The sequence below is a fragment of the Plectropomus leopardus genome, chromosome 17 (assembly GCF_026936395.1).
Source record: "Plectropomus leopardus strain MGB_pleo_1.0 chromosome 17, ASM2693639v1, whole genome shotgun sequence".
NCBI classification, from domain to species: domain Eukaryota; kingdom Metazoa; phylum Chordata; class Actinopteri; order Perciformes; family Serranidae; genus Plectropomus; species Plectropomus leopardus.
In genome coordinates this window covers 22,942,016-22,965,201 of record NC_142192.1, presented here as the reverse complement: position 1 = coordinate 22,965,201, position 23,186 = coordinate 22,942,016, and the positions used below count along the sequence as shown (strand labels likewise).

The following is a 23,186-nucleotide window of genomic DNA, read 5'->3' as shown; positions in this document are numbered from 1 at the left end:
AATTTGTAGCATATTAGTGAAACTTCCTCTTATTCAATGTGTGTGTGTGTGTGTGTGTGTGTGTGTGTGTGTGTGTCGCGTGTCTTTGCCCTTCCCTCAGGTCGTCCATTGGCGACCATGTTGAGAGTTCATGTAAGAAAGGCCAAGGAGGCTACGGAGACATTGTACCCAAGGAGGGCTGACATCTAAACCCAGATGAAGGCCTGAGGCTGTTTCCTCACCTTCAGTCACACACTATTACTGCTCTCACTGACTAAATGCGGCCAGAGGCACATGTGTGTCTGGGTCAAGATTTTTTAGATGCCGCTTTTAAAAAAAGTAACCTACAGACAAGCAAGAGTGAGACGGTGGCGATTATGTTTCCTTTTCACACTATATTTCCCCTTTTGATGTGTTGATAAATGTCACTTCCGTTAAATGGTCATCAAGCCAGTTAGAATTATCGTAGAATTGTTCCTCAGGGACGGTTTAGTCTCATACGGCCACTCGGTTGTTTTGTGATGTATTCACTCATGATCTAGGAAACAGACTGCAACTAATGATTATTTTCATTGTCATTTGTCGTCATTTTTCTCAAAAAATCAATTAGGTTTTTTATCTATAAAACTGTCTAAGACTGAAATGTCTTATTTCGTTTACAACTCAAAGATACTGTCACAAAAAAGTAAAGGAACCAGAAAATATTCATATTTAAGAAGCTGGGATCAGAGAAATTTGACATTTTGGCCTTAGAATTTTTTTTTTCTCAAACCAATTAATTGATTATCAAATTAGTGGTCAATTAATTCATTGCAGCACTACTTAATTTATTTTATATTGCAAACTTACTTAAATTGGCATCAATATCATTGGCTGACATGAGTCAGATGCTTTCTTTTTCTATTATATGAAATTATGGACATTGAAATAAGAACTGCAACAAGTAATTGATGTGTTGTCAACTATTAATTAATCACCAGTTAATTTAATAATGGATTGATCACTCTGAGTAATTTTTTTAAATAAAAAAAAAATTCTCTGATTCCAGCTCTCAAAGTGAAAATATTCTGGTTTCTTTTCTCCTCTGTGCCTGTAAACTATTACAAACCAATAAACAAGTTGACGATTCATTTAATGGTTAAAAACTAGTCGATTAATCATTGCAGCTCTTCTAGTAAATTGCTTTATTTTGCACAGACTCTCTTAAATATCTGGAGGTTAAAGTAATTAGTTGACAGCGGTCATATTCAGTCTTTCTCTTATTGTATAAAAAAATAAGGACACAGAATTATAATTGCAACGATTAGTTGATCAATCAACTAGTCATTTGAATTAATCAGCAGCTAGTTTGATTTTCAATTAATCAGTTTGAGTAATTTCTGAATACAACAAGGTCAACATTCTCTGATTCCAGCTTCTTCAATGTGAATATTTTCTGGCTTATTTTTCACTTTTGTCAACATTTTATTGACCAAACAACTAACTGATATTCACTAACCATATGCGGTGAATATTGTGTAACTATTTATCAAATATGATAATACATGTACTGCAGATATCTTCTGGTGCATCATGCTGTATTCTCTTATGCATAATGAGCATATGTTTTTTAGTATTAAGTGGAGGTCATGGACATTGACAGTCCTAATGATGCTGACAAAGGCTCTCCTTTTAGCTCGCCCCAGGTGTCTATCTACACAACACAATGCTTTATTTAGTCTCACTTCCTTGCTCTGGACCTGGTTAATCAGCAGTAAATGGGGGGGTGGTGGGCTGACTACAGCACGGGTGTAATGCTCACAGGTCTGCTGGAGTGAGACCCTGGTGTGAGATGAGTCTCAAGTTAGCGGGGCCACAACTGTTTGGAGAAGGGCGCTGAGTGTTGGCAGAGAGCGCCGAGGTGAGAGGAACCGGAGGCGCGGAAGGGCCTTGTGTCGGTGCCCTCAGACGGCTTGTGCAGCGCGCAGGCCCCTGACTCACCGGTGCATAGATAATGTTGGAGAGAGTATCCCGCGGCTAAGCTGCACTTAACAGCACATTGATTTCAAACCCCTGTGTTCCCTCTGGAGGGCAGTGGGATGCACCTCAACAGGCCGGACCCCCACCCCTTCTTTTCCCCCTTCCCACCTTCCCCTTCTGACCACCGCCACCATTTACCCCAACCTACCCCTCCCTCTGTCTACCCACCCCTGATTCGATTTTGGTACACCATGCTGGTCACTGGCCTCTACTCCCCCCCCTCGTCTGAGCGTCCCAGCGGAGTTAAACAGAATTCAGGGGCACAAAGGCTCCCGCAAGACCCCAGTCTTGAGAGCAATGTTTTGGGTAGGGTGTGCAGAGGCAGCCGCGTGGAAAAGATCTGTGGTCAAAATCAATGCATTGGCACTTTGATGGAGCGCTCCAACAGATTTGGGAATTTCACATTCTCGTTTTTCTCTCCTGACACCAACAGAAGGCCTCACCGCTGAGGAAAAACATCATCCACTAAACCTTCTGGGAAAGGGGGACTCTTAATTTCTACAGCTTCGGGGACAAAACACGACACAGTCAATATTCATTCGGTGACTTGTGAATAACATCTCCCCAATCTGTCGCCTCTTTATGCTTGAAGCAAAATGAAATGCAACCTTTGCACAGATTCTTTAAGTTACATTTGGTTGCAATTCTTCCACTACAGTAAGTTCAGTCCTCCTTTTCTTGCTAAAGCTCGAAAAGAGAAAACTTTCTTTCTTATAATTAACACACCTTGTGGTGTGCATCTCTTCATGCTAGTCCCAGCACAGGTGGATGCCAGTATGGTGCTTCTTCCACTTGTCTAACTTCTGACTCATCTCCCAGCTGCATCATGCGGATGCATGTTTCAGGAGCAGTACACAGCACTCTTCTTTGTGCGCTAATGGGCTCTCAGCATCTTTAAGACTCGGGGTACAATTAAGAGGTGATAGTTTGATCTCCCACCTCGCAGTTCTATTTCTGAGCTGCCGCGTGATTATGCCGGAGGTTGATGGGTGTGTGAGGAACGGGCTCTATTTAAAGGAAGACGCCCATAAAATCTTCTGGAAGAAGAAGAAGAGACTTTTTTTTGCTGTTTGCACTCGCCTGATTTCTATTCTAATTGTGCTTTAACAAAATGCATGACATGATCACAGAGGGATTTTTAAATAAAGCTTTTGATGGAGTGTGATGATGTTCACTGTAATCACTTGGTGTGACATTTTTATCATTATCTGATGGTGTAGAAGCAGACTGGAAATTGGGAGAGAGAGATAAAAGATAAAAGTAAAACTTTATTTTTATTTATAAGTCTTAAAGGTCTACAAAAATGTTTTACATTTGCTTACTGAGCTGGGTTTTAAAAGGCAATTGTATTGGCAAAGAGTATTTTATCACATATCAGCACCAACTTCCATTACCATATCTTACCCATCAGGCAACTTTTTTGATGGTTTAAAAACAAGTTAGGTGCTTCTGCTATTGTAGTCAATTTCACTTTCCCAAATATGTCGCTGAATGAGCAGATATAAAAGATAACTTAATATATCATCTCTGAAGAGGAAAATAAACATGTTCATATCTCGCAGCCAGCTGCCGCCTGACATGAGAGGAATGGTTGATACAGCATTGCCATCTGCTGGTTAAATTTAATTATTACACACTGTCAAATTTTAATACATGCTAAGAAAAGGTGGTTTTATAGAAGATGGATGATAAAGCCACACCAAGAGGCTGTAGGATGATAAGGATTTAATTTCACATTTGTTCATATACTTATTTCCGTTTTATATTCAGGTTTCTCAACCGGCATAATCCATGCAGATGAATAGATAGACCATGATTGTTGACCTCCCACCCTAGGACAAAGGTTAAAATATAAGTCCTTTTTTTAAAGAATAGGGCTGCAATTGACAAATATTGCCATTGTCATTATTTTCTAAATTAATTGATTAGTTTGGTCTTTAAAATGTCAGAAAATGGGGAAAATGACAATAATGGTTTCCCAAAGCCCAAGATGAGGTCTTCAAATGTTTTGTTTTGTCCACAGCCCAAAGATAGTCAGTTAATTTTCTTAGAGGAGTAAAAACAAAACCCCCACAAAAAACAAATAAACAAAACAAAACCTAACAGAAAATATTCACAATCAGTAAGCTAGAATCAGAGAAATTTTACTTTTTTCTTGAAAAAAAAAAACAAACCAACCAACTAATACACTATTTTTTTTGTAACTTGACATTTAAAATAGCCTATACAGAAGTTGATATAATGTAATATAACATTAATATCTGAGGATTAGCAATTAGCAAATCCACAATACACCTGTATATTTAAGTATGCCTAAACAAAGTAAGACTATGTTAAAGTAGAAATCTATAGTGTGTGAATGCTTGGCCATTATGAATCTCAATACACATTTCTATTTTTCTCTGTTTTTGTCTAACATTTGGGTTTCATTAGGCTGTTTTCAGAAGTGAATAACTTTAGGTCATAATAAACATCTTTAAACAATAAAGGCTACTAGGCCTATTGATTACTTTTTCTTGAAGACCAACAAGGACCCAAAAATAGTTATTTTTTTAATGTATATGTAGGATTTATTTTGTAAAAATGTGTAGCCTGCATTCAATTTCGAATGTCTGGCAACTTTGTTTGTTATGTATGATCATTATTCCAATGTCCAATCCCTTATATTATCAAAATAAAATACATTTGATTGTTGTCAAGGAAAAATATTTTATTTTAACATTGTAAAAGTCTTTCATTTTTCTCAAAATAAAAGTAGAGAGTGCTTTTCTAATGTTTGAAAGCCACACCATTGTTTGATTTCTTTGTCCTTCTGTCAGTCTGTCTGGGTCCAGCATGATTCCTATCTATTTAAAAAAAAAAAAACTATGGTGGTGGCCACTTTGGTTAACATTTCCACCATATATAGGCCTACTTTGCCTTTAAGTAGCCTAGCTTTAGTTAGTTAAAAGGAAATTACCTAGCAAAATATAGAAAAATTATGAAGTATATACAGTTGGTTAAGTGGTAGTTGATGAGGTGGCCTACCTACTCCTATAAAAAAAATAATAAAATAAATAAAATAAAATAAATAAATAGGCTAAATAATAATAAAATAAAATAAAACAAAATTAATTAAAATAAAAAAAATAAAATAAAATCCAATGGCATTTTGGCTGATAGGCAGGTATACAGTTAATAGCCAGTAAAAGAGGTGGGTATATCCTGTATACCTGTATATATATATATTGTTGGCCTTTATTCAACTATATGGGTCCCCAAAATAAAAACCAAACAAGCATCATTTTCATATCCAGTTAATTTAAATATGAAACTTGGGAATCAAGACTTTGTAATAAAGTTGTATGTTTTTATACACTTCTCTTGTGTTCTACTTGCATTTAAATGATGGATGCAGAAACCGTCTCAGCAGGTTTAGTGTGGTAAAAAAAAAAAAAAAGAAAGAAAGAAAATCAGAACACAAAAAAGCCCGCTTGGGACTTTGACATAGAAAACAACTCCCGCCCCCATCATTACGTATTTAGATGTGATTGGCTGAGAATGCCGGTAATCGAACGCGAATTGGCAATCAATCACTGTCAATCAATTTAGGGGCGTGTCCTCACTGTGTCGTTAGGGAGAGCACAGCCAGTCTTCACAGTACACACAAGTGCCACCCGGCTCCGTCCTCTCCGTTTACCGACTGTGAAAAAAAAAGAGTTAACGGTGGGAAGAAGACCGGCGGCAGTTGAAAAATGGACGAACCGTCGGAACAAATGAGGCCCCTTTTGAGAACTGTGAGTACCCGCCCAGCCGCTAGCCCACCATTATTATTAGTGTGGCTCTTTGTCCGTGTTTGCCCCTTGTTTGCCAAGCAGCCGCAGAAGTGATGCTTGGGAGTCAGCTTCAGTGAGGCACCATCCGGCGGCGGCTATTGTTAGCCGGCTTTCCACTTCTGACACGTGGCACGGGTACAAGTTGGGTTCAGGTCCCTGGTTTAAGTCAACGAAAGCGTTCATTCAGATATATGTTGTATTAAAGTGTGTTTTAATGCCGTGGTTTTTCACGTTTTAAGTCAGCTTTGTTTGTTTTCAGCTAGTTCTTGCTAATGTAGCCGAGCGCGAGCAGAGTCAAGGCTGTTCAGTGACGTTATTAACGTTATTGACCGTTGTTAACGTTAAATTAACGGATGCAAGTAAGTCTGGACGTTAATGTGCGCCCACGCACTTTGATTGACCTAAACGTACACATAACTTACTATAAACATTCAGAGTTGCCTTAATAAGACTGACAAGAATGTCTGTGTTTAATTAACATTACATAGCTTTGTACCGGTATTGTAGCGTTTTCCCCCTAACGTTCAACAGGTCCACCTTTCCGTTACTTGATAATTTGTGTCCCGGCGAGTCAGTTGATAAGATCTGCCGGTACATTTACAGAAATAAAAGGCTCATTTGCGTATCAAATGCGCCCAAAATAGATCAGCCCTGTTGTGTGACATTTCCAAGTCAGGAAATGCTGCTAATTTTACTGTGAAAGCTTGTGCCACCGGAAAAAATAGACATGAAAGTGAAAGAGAGAATGTTTACACAATGGCAGACACGTGAGTTACAGTATCTACCTATTATTTTTTATTTTATTTCCTTAATTCACTCTTGTTTTGAGACAAGGACGTAGTGTCCATCAAATACTTTATTGTCTCACACATTTTTATTTTTAAATAAACATAAAATTATAGATAGATAGACAGATAGTAACTTTATTAATTCTTTAGGATTCCAGCAGCTCAGTACCCTATGCAGACATAAAAACAGGAGAGACCCCCCCCCCCCACAGGAAACAATAAAAGAATAAAATATGGGCTTAAAAGGATACAAAAGTAAAAACCCCAAGAAAAAAAGAGCCATTCCATAAAATCATGGACTTTCACAATCACATTTTCCAGGCCAGCATAAGTCAAGAAATTAGTAAAAATCATTGAAAGTTTGGGGAAAATCATGGAATTTTGTTGTGTAATGAAATTAGTACAGTCATTCTATGGACAACCTTCCATTTAGAAAAAAACATGACAGCAAATTTATTTTCTGTAGTGTGTGAACATAATGTAGCCCTTATATGTGTAGATTTGCGATTGCGTACATTTCTTCGATTTTCTTTCTGGGTGATGTTTGAATAACATTTGATTTGAATATAATAGCAATTATAAGTAAAGGATAAAAAGTGAAAGTATCTTTCTTTTTAATGTGTATTTTAACTGAGCTGTGTGTAAGACAGACCCACATCCTGTCTGCTGGGTGTAACTTTACAGTCACAGATGGGAGGATGAGCATCAAACACAGCAGTGTGAACACGTCTAAAAAAGAAACAGGTTTCAGATGCTAAGTTTAAAGTGCAGGATGACTTACTGACATCAATGCTGGTGTAGGGTTGTCCACTACTATGTTGGTGTTAGTGCCTATGAGGAGTATATGCGTCTGCTTGCGTCTGAGGAAACTTGACCCCTGGCTGCCCAATAAAAAGGAGTTGCTGGATAGCTGAAGTACTATATCAATGCATTCACTGTGGCATGTGTAACTGTTCACTCATCAAAATGCACATCCCAGAGAATATACAGTGGTTAGGCTTTGAGTTGGACATTCAGCACCAGTGTCTGCATGAGTCTGGTTTCAACAAGACATTTTTTGTCATTTTCAGGCTCACTGGTTGAGTCTTAAATGTCATGTTTAAAGTGAAACATTGATGTTATTGGGCTAAGAAATGGGTTTGAGCAGTGAGAATCTCATCTAAACTACAACGGAATAGTTAGCTATTATTGTTTAGTTTGGCCTCAGCGTCTTTGTTCATTTCAAACAAGAACGGACACATGCTATGTAATCTCATTAAATGGTTGTTGTTCTGCTGCCTTTATGGCGCCGATTATCATCTCAGGCTCTATTTGTGGCATTTATAGAGCTGCTTAAATAGATTTGCTTCTTTGTTTAAGTGACTTGTATTAGAGATGAGTTTTCTTCTCTGCTCATGTGTTGCATGAGTGCTTAGTAGCCAAAGATTAAGCCTCTTGGTACCACCTTCTAATGGTGTGTTTGGTGTCATGCTTGAGACACCAGTAGGGGTTGACAGATAATCAGTCTGGCCGATTACCAGGGCCAATATTTATACATTTTAGTTAGATATTTTGCAGATCATCTGTATCTGTGTTTTATTTTTATGATCGCAGTTAAACTGATTATTTAAAAAGTGCAAAGAAAGTGTCAGCATGGGAGGAATTTTTACTTTGTAAAACCTCAGGGAACTTTTTTTTATCCAGTCATTTTTTTCTTAAATTTTCACTTGACTTTGTAAAAAAAGTTGCAGGGAACTTGCTGGATATGATGATGAAAGTTTTGATTAAACATTTGATAAAGGCATTTAAACAAACTTTTGTGTTAGATTGAATACTAACAAAGATTTTTATTTTTATTGTTAATGCATACTGGTCATTATGTCTCCTTGAGGCATCTGATTGGTATCTGTATCAGCCGTGAAAAATCAATATCTAGTCCAAAGTGTGGCTTCATTTCACAAAGAACAAAGACAACAGCACCGCTTGAAATGTCTGTAAAATTAAGTAAGGGTGGAAACACCAGCAATATGCTAAAACATCTTTCTATGCAACATGTGCTTAAATTCTAGAAATGACATGAATTTGACACTGCACTCGTGAAATTGCTAAAACTGCTAAACTGCTAAATATCTGATGTTATCAATTAACATTAGCACAGTTAAACAGTGAGGCGTTTGCACATCTGAGTATTATGCATGCATTTTTTGAAAACTGTTTCTACACTGTGTTCAGATACAGAATATGAAAACAAATGTGTTAATGCTGAAAACCTGCATAGGCCTTAGGGTTGCAGCAGTATAATAATTTTAAGGTATACCGCGATATGGAAGTTGACGGTTATCGTACTTTGTACATTTGCGGATCTACAATATTGGAAGAAAATGCAGCTGGACAGTATTTTTTTTTCAAGAGGGAGACTTGTACACATACTTTCATTAAAAAATGTTTCAAGTCTGAATCATAGTGATGAAACATTTATTCAACCAAAACCAACCCTTCTGTTTTCATTCCTTCATTAATTCTTAAATACCGTGATACCGTGAAACTGCGATATTTTCTGAGATGGTTATTGTACCGTAAAATTCTCATACTGTTGCAAATATAGTATAAAACCAACCATAGTATAACATTTTATCAGTTCCCAGTCCTAATTGTTATAGCAGTGTTATAGTTTCGAACACCAGGATTCCCATTCTTTTTGTTTGGTTCATGCGTCATAATTTGCTCATACACACTTTCTGAGACTTACAGTCACTCTTTATGGACTATTTGGCTCCACAGTGTGAGCGTTCATTAAATTTAACTTCAGGTGTTTGCTAGCATGCCAGGAAAAAAGGGATTTGTGCGTCCCGCTGTTCGACTAGTGAAAGAGGGTTTTAGTCTGGCCAGGAAAGGCTGTATGACCTGGACTATTATTGGCTCAGTGCAGTAGCACTTACTGCCAGGGATAGTGAGTGTTTTATGAAGCTTACTAAGTGTATAGCATGGCTTTGAATGGGTAATTACACCGAATGAGCTACTTTGCCAGTCTAATGGTGCTCTGTTCTGTTCAGCAGTACTATTAAGATAATACGATAAAAAATAACAAAGTCCCACCATATCCAGCTGTAGGCTAATTGGTGTACAAAACAAAGAGCCTGTTTGTTTATATTGACCCAATCTATTTACTACGAGAATGTAATATACTTTATGAAAGTCGGATGCAGGTGGCTAGTAGCTTGCTTGGTAGAGCAGGTGCCCCGTATGCAGGGGCTGTGTCCTTGTTGCGACAGCTGAGGGTTAGATTCTGGCCTTGGCCCTTTGGTGCATGTGGCCACTCTTTCTTCCCTTTTCATGCTGTCACTGGCTATCCAATGAAAACAAAGAGCCCCAAAAATATATCTGAAAAAAAAGTTTATGGTCTCAATAAGAGCTGCGTGATTAATCAAAAAAAAAATTTCACAATCTCGATTCACACATCTATGCAATCTCATTTCCAAATAACACAGATTTACTCGCTCCTACTTCCCTATGCATTCCTGTGAAGTTGTAGCAGGTTAAAAAACGATATCTCCTGCTTTGGTTGATTCAAAAATAAAATCCATTAAATAACAAAACAAGGGACTTTTACATGAAAGAATGTTTAGGAAATCAAACGTCCACTGTTTTTCAACCGCATAAATCTCTGCTAGCTGCAAGGCTAATTTATACAATGGAAAAGCCATAATCCTGTGCTGTTAACATTAGCATGTATTTGTTATGAAAACATGTCCACCAAGTGTTTTGTCTGTGAATCTTTTTTGCAAGAATCATGCAGCCCTAGTCTCAATTGCTAGTTTCAAGCATTCTTCAAGACAGCGTGATTTTTATTTTGTAAATGATGGACCTATTTAGAGTAAAATGTACAATAAAACAGGGTATGTTTTTTTGCGTGGCTACCTCATGATTGACAAGTCACTGATGGTGTCCTTGGGTTGTCACTCAGATCCACCCTTGCTCCTTCACCCTCTCGTCCAAATATGGTCACTTCTGGTTAAAAAAAAAAAAAAACAACAACAATAAAAACCATGATGGTACCAGCCAAAATGCCAAACCCAAGGCTCCGTAACGACAGTCCACAAATCAGCGTGTGACGTCACATTGGCCACGTCAACTTCTTTTAAGTGGTCTAAAGAGGATAGGGGAGAGTTTCATTCACATCTATTAGCCACCCACGTTTACAACTCATCAGAGGATTCAAACCAGCAGCATTTGATCACAAGCGTACCTGTCCTCTAGTTTACCACTGGGAGTAACAGATCAATGTCCTAAAGGTAATTTCATGATTGAAAAGACTGAAAAGCAGATCAAAATGCCCACGGTTCTACATGGCATTATGCCTCATTATGCCTTTGTCTACCATGTGTCCAGAGATGATTTTGAAGCTCATCCAATTACAGGAAAACTTAGAAAAGTCATCTAAGCCATTATGCTGTTAAGTGTGGTCTGAGTCTTGATGGTTGCTGTCTGAGTCGTGATGGTTGCACATAATGGCAGTTTAGCTTTCTGTTGGGTGGTGATATAACCTGGGAGGGGTAATGGATCTGAGACATTGAGAGGTTAATCTTTGATCCCTAAGCCTCTGTCTTGTGTGTAAACACTGGTTTGTACACGCAACCCTATGCAAGAAAAATCTTTCTGTCTCACCATACAGGAACTGAATGGCTATATGTGTGTATGTGTATGTTTATCCAGATGGTATGATTTTAAATACTTTCAAAAATACAGATGCTTCTTCTTGTATTGAGGTGAAGTATTGTATGTAGTGCACAATGGGCACCACACACAGATACCTTCATGTACTGTATACCCCGATAAAACGTCAGGGATTTACGAAAGTATGTAAAAATTAGGGCTATACACAACTCAAAATTATGTCAGTAGAATCGGATTTGGCTGTTTAATATGACTAGTAAACTCAGGGGTGCAAACTTGTAACTATTTGGAAAATATTGCTGTTTGGAATTCAAATTGGGTAATTTGTGTAGCCAGACACACACTGTATTTCCATGATGCAGAATTGCTCAGTTGTAAAATATATTGAAAATGATTTACTAATTTTAATGCAAGTAGCTGACCACAAAGAACCATGAACAGAAAGAGACTGTTTGCCCAGGGCAAAATATGAATTACATTTTTCCACAGACTGCATCTATTTTTTCAGTAACAATACTACAAATACGGCTCTGTTTCACTTTTTTCTTATGGATGCATGTAGTTGTTGGTGGTATGTCAGTGCACTGGATTTCACATACAGTACCGCTTTGTACCACCGGTATACTAATAATGCACATCATTATAGCACTGCCTCTTACTTTCACTCTTTATTGAAACTGGAACCCTAACTTGGGCAGCTCTTGCAGAGCTATTAAGGCACCTTAAGGTACCACCTCTTGTGTCTGGACTTGTCTGATATCTAGAGGTACAGATTTCAGGAATGTCCTTTTGCCGTACTCATGTGACACACATTCTTGTTGTGGACAGGAAACAAATGAGCCATAGTTCTTTGTAAAATCACAAGTTGTTGAGAGACATATCCAACCTTCAGGCTGTGAGAGGGTTTGTGAATGTCAAGTCAAAGACATGGAAGCTTTTTGAATCTTAATGAATACACAGGCTATCTGTCCTTTTTCTGCTCATTGCACCCCCTGAGGAATGCAGAGCTCACACGTGTGCTTGTTTCTATTTATCTGTGTTAGGGGGTGGGTCTTCATTTGTGACCTGAATACCTCAGCGGGTGAGCATTTGAATGTCCTCCAAATGTGTGTGTATGTCCTCCATGGGGTGGTGTGTATGGGTGCGTTTTTAAGCTCTTGGCTGGGCAAATAAAATATTCATGGTGGCATAGTGGGATTGGCTGCTGAGCAAAGAGCGGGCTGACAGGGTAGAGCAGAGCACTGTGTGTTCAGAAGCATCTCTCTCTCTCTCTCTCTCTCTCTCTCTCTCTCTCTCTCTCTCTCTCTCTCTCTCTCTCTCTCTCCCTCTCTCTCCTCCTGTCTCTGTATAAAGAGATGAGCAGAGGAAGAGGGAACAGACGAGTGCGACAGTGTCTGTTAGTGCTTAGCTTACACACACCTTCTACAACAGAGATAGCCATCAGAAAGAGGGAACTGGCCGACGTCCTTGCTGCCTTTGCTTTTGCGGATGTTTTAGTCTAAATGGATGAACAGAGCGAAGGGGAGCATGTGCTTACGGTACGTCTAGTCCTCTGTGTGTGTGTGTGTGTGTGTGTGTGTGTGTGTGTGTGTGTGTGTGTGTGTGTGTGTGTGTGTGTGTGTGTGTGTGTGTGTGTGTGTGTGTTTCATGTGTGCCCCACTGTTAGTGTTCCACACTTGAACAGGATCCAGTGGCTCTGTGTGTGCAGCATTATTGGTGTGTTTTCTATTGGTTTGTCCTCTTGTGTTCTTTTACGGTAGAGTGGAGCGGTTTATAAGAATGAATGGGGCAGGTGGTCAGTACAGAGAAGCTGTTGCCTCATCGGACGTGACTCTTGAAATGGAAACGTTTCCTTTCAACTCTTTAATCGCCTCAAGGAGCAGGAAAGAGATGAAGCCGACAGAGACAGTTATGGCTGCTTGAAGGAGCGGGACAAGGAGAGCAGGAAGGAGGAGAGGAGAGAGACAAGGAGTGTGAGGAAGAGGAGGGTGAAAAATGGCTCTGCCAAGGTAGCAGAATACAAACAAGGTGCATGCTGTCAGTAGAGATGGCATTTATTGACTGGAGTGAAATTAAACGCAATACCTTTTTACATTCAGTCTAGCTAAAATTAAAAAATTGCAAAAATTACTCTGCCCAGAGCGGGAGCTATGCGCAAGGAGGTACTGGTGTAATCAGGAGGAAAACATTTGTGAGGCAGAGACGGGGGATGGTTTCCATCTTTGTGTTTTTGTGTTTGTCTGCAAAGTCTGTGCATCTTTGGGAGTATTGATTTCATTAGATGGAGACTGTTTGTTTTCCAACATTTCTGCTCAATGAGATTTTCTTCCCAGCTGTTGAAACTATGAGATTAAACTATATCTTCGCTCAGACATTAAATACAGGACACAAGCTTCTGACTGCCTCTGCCTTCTTAGTTTTGTCCTGTTCACACATGGCAAGGATCTAGGGAGGTAAATAATTTAATGGATAGTCAGCAATAGTCAGCAAAATATAGCTGCCTGGTCAAATTATAGAATTTATCTCTGGGTGTACATTCGTACAGCACATGCCAAGTACCATGGATGTTCGCGCCTTCCTGAAAAACACTTTCCAAAATAATTAGTCTATGATTCACTTCCCTTGTATGATAGTATCTTTCAATTTTTGATTAAAATTTTTTGTCAGTTTTAAAGGCTATTACAGTGTTAGGCTACTGAGTCTTGATTTGTAAAGATCAACAGATCATAGGTTTTATGCCCTAAAAATTGTCATTTACATTTTCAGATTTTTTTTTTTAATTGTGGGCTACATGTTAGTCTTGTCAGGATACTGAAATTTCAAACTTTGATTCTGTACCTTGAAAAACATCCATATTTGATACCATTTTTGAAATTTACACTGAGGGCATATTATTGAAAATGATATTGAAATTTAATAATACATGACTGCGAAGACTTTTTCTTTCTTGGTTAGGAATGTACTCACTACTGGACTGTTGTAAATATTCACAATAATAATTTTTTTTTTTACATTAATGAAAACAATTTGAACACAACACATTTGAAAGCTTTTTTAACACACATTAAAAAAGCCAATAAAATGCAAGTAAAAAACTTGGATGACAGAAATGCAATATGATATGCGTATGTTTTCTGTAGTGTACAATCTCCTGAAAATAAGAATTGTTGAGTTTTAGTTATGTTGCCCCGCCATGTTTCTACAGACGCCCAGAATGGACAAACCAAGTACTGGCTCTAGATAGGCCTGCTTGCGCTACTGTAGTTAGAATTCCGGCTGCAATGAGAGTGTCAGAAAAACACTGATTTTTAAAAAAACTTTTTAAGGTAAATCTGCTTTATATACTAGTTTTACTGGTTTTAATCAATTATTCCTTTGGTTTTGAAGAAGAGACCTCTGTGGAAAACGAAGCTTGCTGTAAAAACCTCCTGAACACTGATGGAATTCTAACAGGGAAAAGTTTCAGCAGGTTGCAGTCTCCTATCCTCATCTCTAGATGCCACTAAATCCCCATAAATCCTGCATACTGTACCTTTAATGTAATTAACATAATTTGGTGAGTGGCCATCAATAATCTCACAAATGTCTGTTTCTATTATCTTCCTGTTTTCAAACATAATTTAATTGGTTACATCATTCAAAAGTAATTGGCAGTAAAGGCATGTCAGTATTCTCATCCTTAGTATGTAATTGTGCATTTTGGCAGTGTGAGACAGAGACATTGGGTAATCTCGAGGGACAGGTCTCTCACTATGTAACACCTCTCTTACGTCAGTCTCTATTGATTGGATCAGGTCCCAGTAAAGCAAAGCTGGCAAGACACTGAGATTAGAGGGAACCAGGCCTGTTGGCTTGTTGGGTGGCTCGTTGTTTTAATTCTCTGTCTGGTTGGCTGACGAGATGTTTGGCTGCTGTGAGCTTAAATCACTCCCACACAAACGTACTAACAGAAGTGAGGTTAACCTACATGTTGTTAATGACTTTAATGTGTAAAAAAAAAAATGCAAAGCGGAAACAATTTGCCCATCAAGCGAAAATTGATTGCTAATTACTTTTTATTTATCAGTCAAACATTTGAATTAAAAATATGCAACTTGAAACATTTTCTGGTTTTAGCCTCTAAACTGTGAGGACTGGTTGATTTTAATAGTCTTCATATGTCATTAAAATAAATAGCTATCAGTTGTGCAAAACAAGCAATTTAAATTTACCACATTTAACTATGGAAAGTTGTGATATGCAATTTTTTTGTGGCATTTTATTGACAAAAAGTTAAAGGCACCCTGTCAAGCTCATGTTTTGTTTGTTGTGTGCATGTGCACCAAGTTACACATGCACATGTGCAATGGTGTCACACTATCCCACTGATCTACAGGTGGCGGTAATGCGCTAAGATATGCAGAAAGAAGAAACTGCTTTCTAATGAGCAAGGATGTAAACAATGCTGGATTTAACTTAGGAACTTTACAGGAGTTTATGAGGAAGGTTTAAGGATACACGGAAACTGCATTTTGTTAACTAACACTGAGTGTAAGCAAACAAGAAAACTCACAATGTGTACTGTTCCAGAGAGTAAGGCATTGTAAAGCATCACAACAAAGTTATTTCATACAGCACAACCTACTGCAGCCCCAAAAATTGCCATAGATTTAAATACAATGTCTATATCTTGATTACAAACACCTGTGTATACAGTCTTTAACAACTTTACAAGTCTATCTTGAGCTCAACCATGCGCCTATTTAACATGAAAGTCCTTAGATAAAGTTCAATGGTGAGTTCAAACAGTATTTTCCTTGCGATTGCATGAACACATGGTAAGCCTGGTGTTTACTCTTAAAGGTTCTTGTGAAACACAAATCCTCATCCGTGCATAATACCCAACACATTGGTGAATTTACCTCCTAAGCTGCTGTAAAAGCCAGAAAATCTTTATATACAGACTCACGTACAGCAATGATTTTACCAGCCCTTTATCCTTCATATACAACATGAAAACATTATAGTGAGAAATTTTGTATTTGCATTTTTCAAATTAATATTAATGAATTCATTTTGCGCTATCTAGCACACAATAGGTCTGTATTTCTGTCTTTATATGCAGCTGTTTAAATTATTGAACAGGTTTTTGACAAGCAATCACAGAAACAGTTTTTCACCAAATGTATGAAATTCAGATTGCTAATGGTTTTAAAACTGCATTAGATTGAACTGACTTTTGGGGTTTTATGGGCTGCTGCCACTACATTGGCTTCCACCTAAATCCTCTCCCAGTGCCTACATTGAACACATTAAACCAGCCTTGTTATTAACTGGTCTTCTCAGTTAATTTCTACAATTTTTGGATCCATGTTTTGGTGGTGAAGCCTTCATTTCAGCTCTCTGTGGAGAAAACTAAATCTTAACTTTTACAGCAACATTTCAAGTCTGTAGGCGGTGAGTGTTTCATGCTTAAAATACAATAAAATGTAACTATGAAACTTAGAGCAACTGGGGTCATTTCGGCCCACTTGATATCATCTTTTCACAATTGTATTGGACTTCATATTGTTGTTTGCTGACTGATCTGGTTGGGAGCAGATATGTTAAGGTTATTGTGAAGAACGTGAGAGTTGCAAATGAACCGAAAGGAAAGTGTTTGATATTGGTGATCCTCCACAGACTTTCACACATTTTATTATTGTTGTCTGGGAACAGCATTCCCACAAGAGACCCGTGTGAGAATGAATAGAGGATGAGGGGGCAGGATTGGACAACAGAAAGATGAGAAATGATGAAGAGTGACACTCTTTATGGTTTGATTGTGTTGGCACTTGGCAGGTTGCCTGGTGCTGTTGCCTAGCTCTCTCTGATTGTTATTTGAAACCCACTCTGTACTCGTCCACATTAAATTTGTCTCCTCTAAAGTGTATTGAGCACAGCCAGGCAGGGCTTATCTAACACCAGACTCCATGCATGCTTTCAGTTCTCCCGATCTTGGACTACAAGTGACGTAATGTTCCCTGGTGGCATTGAGGGACTTCTGATCAGAATTTCCCACCACGCTTGACATCTGTTATGTCAGCGGTAGGTGGAGCAGAATGTGACACGTACTATGAGTAATGTTTCTGATATTTGGCAGTAGGTTTATGAAAAAAAAATTAATGCATTCATCATTCATTCATATTTTTAAATGAATACAAATCTAAATGTGTCATGTGGTGAGTTAGCTAGTAGCAAGTTAACTTTTGAGGAAATATACTTTTTTTTTTTTACAAATGTGGCAACAATGTTGGCTAAGTGCAAACTATGGGTTTAAAGTGAACAACTAATTTATAAAGGAAATATTTGATAATAAATAATAATTGGAAATAAATAAATCCTACATAAAAAAAGCTTTCTAACCTTCACTTTTACCTGCACTGCCTAGTGTAACTGCAGCACATGTTTCGTACTGTTCATACTGTACATATCTAGCGTATTCGTATCCTCCCTTTGCCATTTAATCCATTCTATATTTATTCTTTATACCCCTGTTCATTCTGTGTATACTCTGTTCTGCACTTCTGGTCAGATGCTAAACTGCATTTCATTCTCAGTACCTGTGCTCTGCGCAATGATGATAAAGTCGACTGATTAAAAAAAAAAAAAAAACAACAACAAAACCAACAAAAAGTGGTAACAGCCGGCAAACAAAACTAGCAAATACTTTAAGGTTAACAAGCTATGAACTGCATACTTTGCTTGAGGCTACTATCTGCACCTGGTTAACTGAAATATCATAAAAATAGAACATATATGTACTTTTGAAATGTCATCACAAATGTAGTCTTTTGGCCACACAGTAGTGTTGGCAGTAGTGTAGGCTGCACATGGCAGAATGCACTGTGCATCCAGTGGGTTGTAATTTCACTGAATTCTCTTTTATTTGATGTTGGCAAATTATCTATGTGATAGAAGAGTGGGTTGCTGAATATTGTGCATGTTTACTATTCATTAAAAAGGGCAAAGTTTGAACTGAAACATGCTATAAGACCAACTATCACTTGATTACGTGTATTTTACCACTATACAAGTTCACTATTATAAGGTATGTTTTTTATATTGAAATTGTGCAACAATTCCCAGAATTTCCCAGCTTTCCTGGAAATTTTCTGCAAATTTACCAAAAACTTCCCAACCCTTTGTAACCTGATGTGGTAGCACTCATGTCTTAGTGGACACTGACAGGTCAGGAAACACTATGCATGCGTTTACACCTGCAGACCTTTCTGGATTAAGCTCTAACCATGGATCCATTTGAATTTAATGTTTCCATCTTTGTAACTTGATCACAATCTGACCTTTATTTGGCAGTCTAGTTACTGCTGTATTGATCCAGACCTGCTTGGATAATCTGACCTGCAGCTTTGCTATCACTCAATAGTTTCAGACAGGTTTGGTTGCATATTTAAAACAAACATCACAGAATCAGTAAGTGCTGGGCACATATAGTCTGGCTTTTTTTTACTGTGTAGATGCAGCCAGAGACACATCTGCCATCATCAACATCATCTGTTGATGTCACTACATGATAGCTTTTCTTACTCAGCTGGCAGTTCTGCTGCAAACCCTCCCCACTGGCACTGCTCCTGTAGCCACAGCTGTGATTTGAAGGCATAATGGCCAATTGCCTCCCTGGCCTGGGGGCTGTGGGTGATAGACTGGGGGTTTATTTTGGACAAAGCTATGTGACAGGTTGCATCATGTGCTCTTAAAATGTACCGAGCAACGTGGGGTCGAGGGCACAGCAGACTTTAACACGTGCATATACTTCACAGGCATGATGACAACATGCATACAATACACGCACAAAAAAACATGTAAACAACTTTGTATATGGTAAAATGCACAGATTTGTGTAAGTGGTATTTTAAGAAGCTTAAGAATAAGACGATACTCAGGAAACAGGAAAAGGTTCACACAAGTTTTGTACGTCCTGCTTATAAAGATTGGTTCATGTGATATCAGTGGGAAGTTAGTTAGTTTTTTTAATTGATATCGGTCCTAAATTGGCATATTTTTCTTATTTTATTCCACTACAGAAGAGACTTGATGATCAATGAAATAAGTTGGGGAAAGAAAGTGGATGTATTGATAACGGTATACGTTATCGGTCAAATTAGTTTTGAAATATTGCCATGTTGGATATCAACAAAAAATCCAATATCGTGCACCCCTAGTTTACACCTACATAGGTAGCGGATCCTCATCCACTGAGATTACCATGTCTCAACTCCATGTTTCTACAGTAGCCCAAAATGGACAAACCAAACACTGGCTCTAAATAGGGTCATTTCTTTTTTGTATCTGCCACCATAGTTAGCATCCCCTCTTGAACAACAGCTTCAGAACACTTAGATTTTTGAAGTAACCCTGCTTTATTCCGTATTTTTACTGGTTTAAATCACCTGGTCCTTTTGTTTTAGTTAGGAAGAGACCCTTAAAAAAAATTTGAAACATCCTGAACTATGAACACAGAAGGAATTTCAACCAGGAGAAGTTTCAGCTGATTGCAATCTATAGTCTTCACTGCCAAATCCCCCCTAAATACACACTGTTTCTTAAAGTTAAAAGTAATTACACCACACAGCAGTCAGAAATCTATTACAGATGTTTGAACTTCAGCAATCTCCACGTTTCAGCTAGTGTAACTGATGGACCAAGATGTTAGCTTTCTGTCCTGACGATTGCAGCTGAACATCCAGTCCCTCCGTCACTAATGACCATGAGGGACCAGTCCAATTTTAGTCACCCTTGATCAGTTTCACCCACCCGTAGTGTGCTGTGGGGGGGATGAACTCCAGTTACTAGAGAGAGATTAATTTCTTCTTGCTGCTCTTCTCCCTGCAGCTGAATTATTACTGCTCCTCATCAAGGCACTGTCAGAGAGCAACACTGCTCATTATCATGCAAATCCACTTGCAACTGAGAAACATGCGCACATGCACGCAGGCACACACACACACACACACACACACACACACACACACACACGTACATACAGGCTTACAAACGCACACAGACACAATCACAGATGGCATCACTCATCGTAGGTGGGGTTCAAACAGGGGAATGATTATGGTAATATATGTGTGGAAACCTGAATGTCATTGAAGACATATTCGCAGTAGTAAGCCAGCAATCAAACGGGGAAAGCAGAAGGTCATAGAGTATGTGCTTTCTGTCAGAATAAAACCTTAGTGTGGCAAGTGGAAATGACTGCATGTTGTGGCAGACACACAAGGCCCTGATATCATCCATGTATCATGTATCTTTTCATCATGTGGCTGTCATCATCACCTTTTGTTTCCACACTCCCCTGCTAAGCAGCAGTGCTTCTCTGTGATTGGCTATAAGGATTCAAAGGATCATCCAATTGGGGATTGTGTTGTGTTGAACGTGTTGGTGCACAAGCCAGGAGAGCGGTGCATTTGTAGTTGTTGACATGCGATGTCTGATCGTGTTATAAAAAAGTGGATATCTTTGATCACTTTGAACTCAGTTGAAATATGAAGAAATTCATTTTTAGTTTCATAAACAGTATTCTGCAGCCTTACCCAATCTGTATTGAATCATAAGCTGGCAAATAGACTGGACTTAAAGAAACTATAAGACAGGATCAAAACTACAAGCCTGGATGTCACAAATGTACTATCATATATCCCTGTTTCAGCCTGTTCTTATCAGCCTGGTGATTTGAGCCAACATAAGCTCACTGCCAGCCTTTGGTGTTTATGACGCTATATGAATGTGTTTCTAAAATAAGCTTTTCCTTCATGCTCACAATACACTATGCCTGGTTGAAAGGACACACAGATCATAAAGCCACGCTGGCCTGACTTCTAGTGATTCTCTCTGTGTGGTCTTGGAGAACAGCTGGACGTATTAAGTTCCTTAGAGGTGCGAAATTGTCATTTCTCACAAGGGTGGCCTGGCAGTGTGTCACATATGTTTTTGATTGGAGTGATTTGACATTTCATGTGTTTGTTTGTTGATTGGGGTGCTAGTTATGGTGGTAGCAGGGGTATGGTGTAATTAGATGAGAAGAAGCCAAGAGATTCTGGTACGTCATTATTTTTGTGGCCTTGGGTGACATTGATATCAGTAGCTTTATTCTAATAGGGGACCCACAGTGACTTCTCCCAGCAATTTTATTTCCGTTTTGGCCACACATGAAACAGTAATTGGAGATGGTTGTGTCTCTGTGGCTAACTTAAATTCTCTGGCACTTGAGGAGCAGACAATCTGGTTTTTGTCTGTCTGTGTGTGGCTTACACTTCTGTCTGAGAACCAGTTTTGAGTTTCAAACTGAACCAAGTTAAGTGTAGTTTAAAGGTTAGAGTTAAGATTGGGCTAACTTTAGTTTAAATGTTTAAGGTTAAACGGATGGTGCAGATCCTTTGAAGTTGTGTTGTATGAGGTACTTATTCATAGTCGATGTATCACATACAATAGATTTCCGTCGGCACACCCCCAATTTAGAGAAGCAGGCAGGAGTCCAACATGGAAGATTAGCAAAGTACTGCTATGAAGGGGTCTGCAACAAAATGTATTTTAACCACCTTAAAAAAATCTGTTTAAGTTTAAACTAGGCTAGCTCATTTTTCATAACTTACTGAAATTTTACCAGGAAATACAGTATATGATGATATAAGTGTGCACTACCAACCCCTCCTACTTACTCTCAGCTTTTCAAACTAATAAATACACAGCGAAAAGTACAAAATGTTAAAAGTAATATTCTAACATGAATTTTCCTTATCAACCAGAAATATACAACTGTACCCCTTTGAATTCAACTTTCTCTTGGTCACAGAAGACTGATGAGGCTTAATTGCCTCATTAACTCATAAAACACACTTCGTTCAGACTCGACAGAAACAAAATAAGTCATCTAAACTGTCTTGGTTACTCTTGGTGGTAATCTATTTAGTAAGTCCACTGTTTCAACAATCACCAGTTTTGTTTGGTCAAAATAAATCCCTAATTTACCAAGTTAGATGTAAAAAAAAAAAAACCATGCTGTTATTCCCCACAGGCTCTGTCTTCCGTCCTGGCCGCCAGCTGTAACTTTTCTTCCAGCACTAGGTGTCAGGGTGTCTTTCAGCTAAGCTTCCTGTTCCACCATTAAAGATTGGAGACTGAGCTCTGGTGGTGCGTGCTGTGCACTACATACAATGAGTTTAATAAAAATAGCAGTGCCTGTATTTATGACAATATTGAAAAACATACATTTGGGATTTCTAAATACCCTGGTATACTGTTATACTGTGATGCAGCCCAAGATATTGCTAAACATCGGCCTTTAAAGGGATGACTTCGGATTCACCAAAGTCATGCAATAACACAAGCTAACCGATCAATAATGCAATAGATCAGCAGCTCCTGTGTTCAATGAGTCGCTAGACTGTTTTTTTCCCGTTGTTTTCAAAGAGTCTGTTGACTCTGACAAGAGCATAGATGGGGAACTTAAGCCATCAACTGCTACCCCGTCAGAATGGACTTTCTCAAGGTGGCTGAAATACATTTTGCAGTACATTGCTTGACTTTCTTGATGTGGGTTCTTTTCTGCTTCTCCAAACTGGAAAAACCTCCAAACCGACCGTCATATTCTGTATGTCATGTGTAGAGTATAGATAAGAAACCCGTACAATCTCAATCCACATAATCTGAAGTATCCCTTTGAGCATGTACTGCTGATTTTTAAGACTGCAGTGTGGGGTTGAGGGATGAGTGTCCTCACAAATATAGTAATTCGCTGCATGTGTTTTGTTGCAGTAATTATTGTTTCTAAGGCATTATAATTTGATAAAGAATATTAATAATATGCACCTTTGCTACCATCTATCCTGACAGCTTTATGTCTCCTCTAATTGGATCTTTCTATCTCTTGATGTTTCTGTGAGATTGA

At 38.5% G+C, this 23,186-nt stretch overlaps 1 protein-coding gene across 10 annotated transcripts in view; it reads left to right on the top strand.

Annotated features, from left to right (window-relative positions):
• Positions 1-5,599: 5,599 nt before the first annotated feature.
• Positions 5,600-23,186, top strand: part of LOC121957467 (sodium bicarbonate cotransporter 3-like) — a 56,179-nt gene continuing 38,592 nt past the window's right edge. For 8 of the 10 annotated variants that reach the window (XM_088090586.1, XM_042506043.2, XM_088090585.1 and 5 more), the window contains exon 1: positions 5,601-5,774. In XM_088090586.1, the coding sequence (XP_087946712.1) occupies positions 5,733-5,774 (42 nt within the window). In that variant the 5' untranslated portion in view covers positions 5,601-5,732. Of the gene's footprint in view, positions 5,775-12,601; positions 12,793-23,186 lie in introns of those variants that run through there. The other 2 variants (XM_088090582.1, XM_088090580.1) reach the window with 2 other exon arrangements.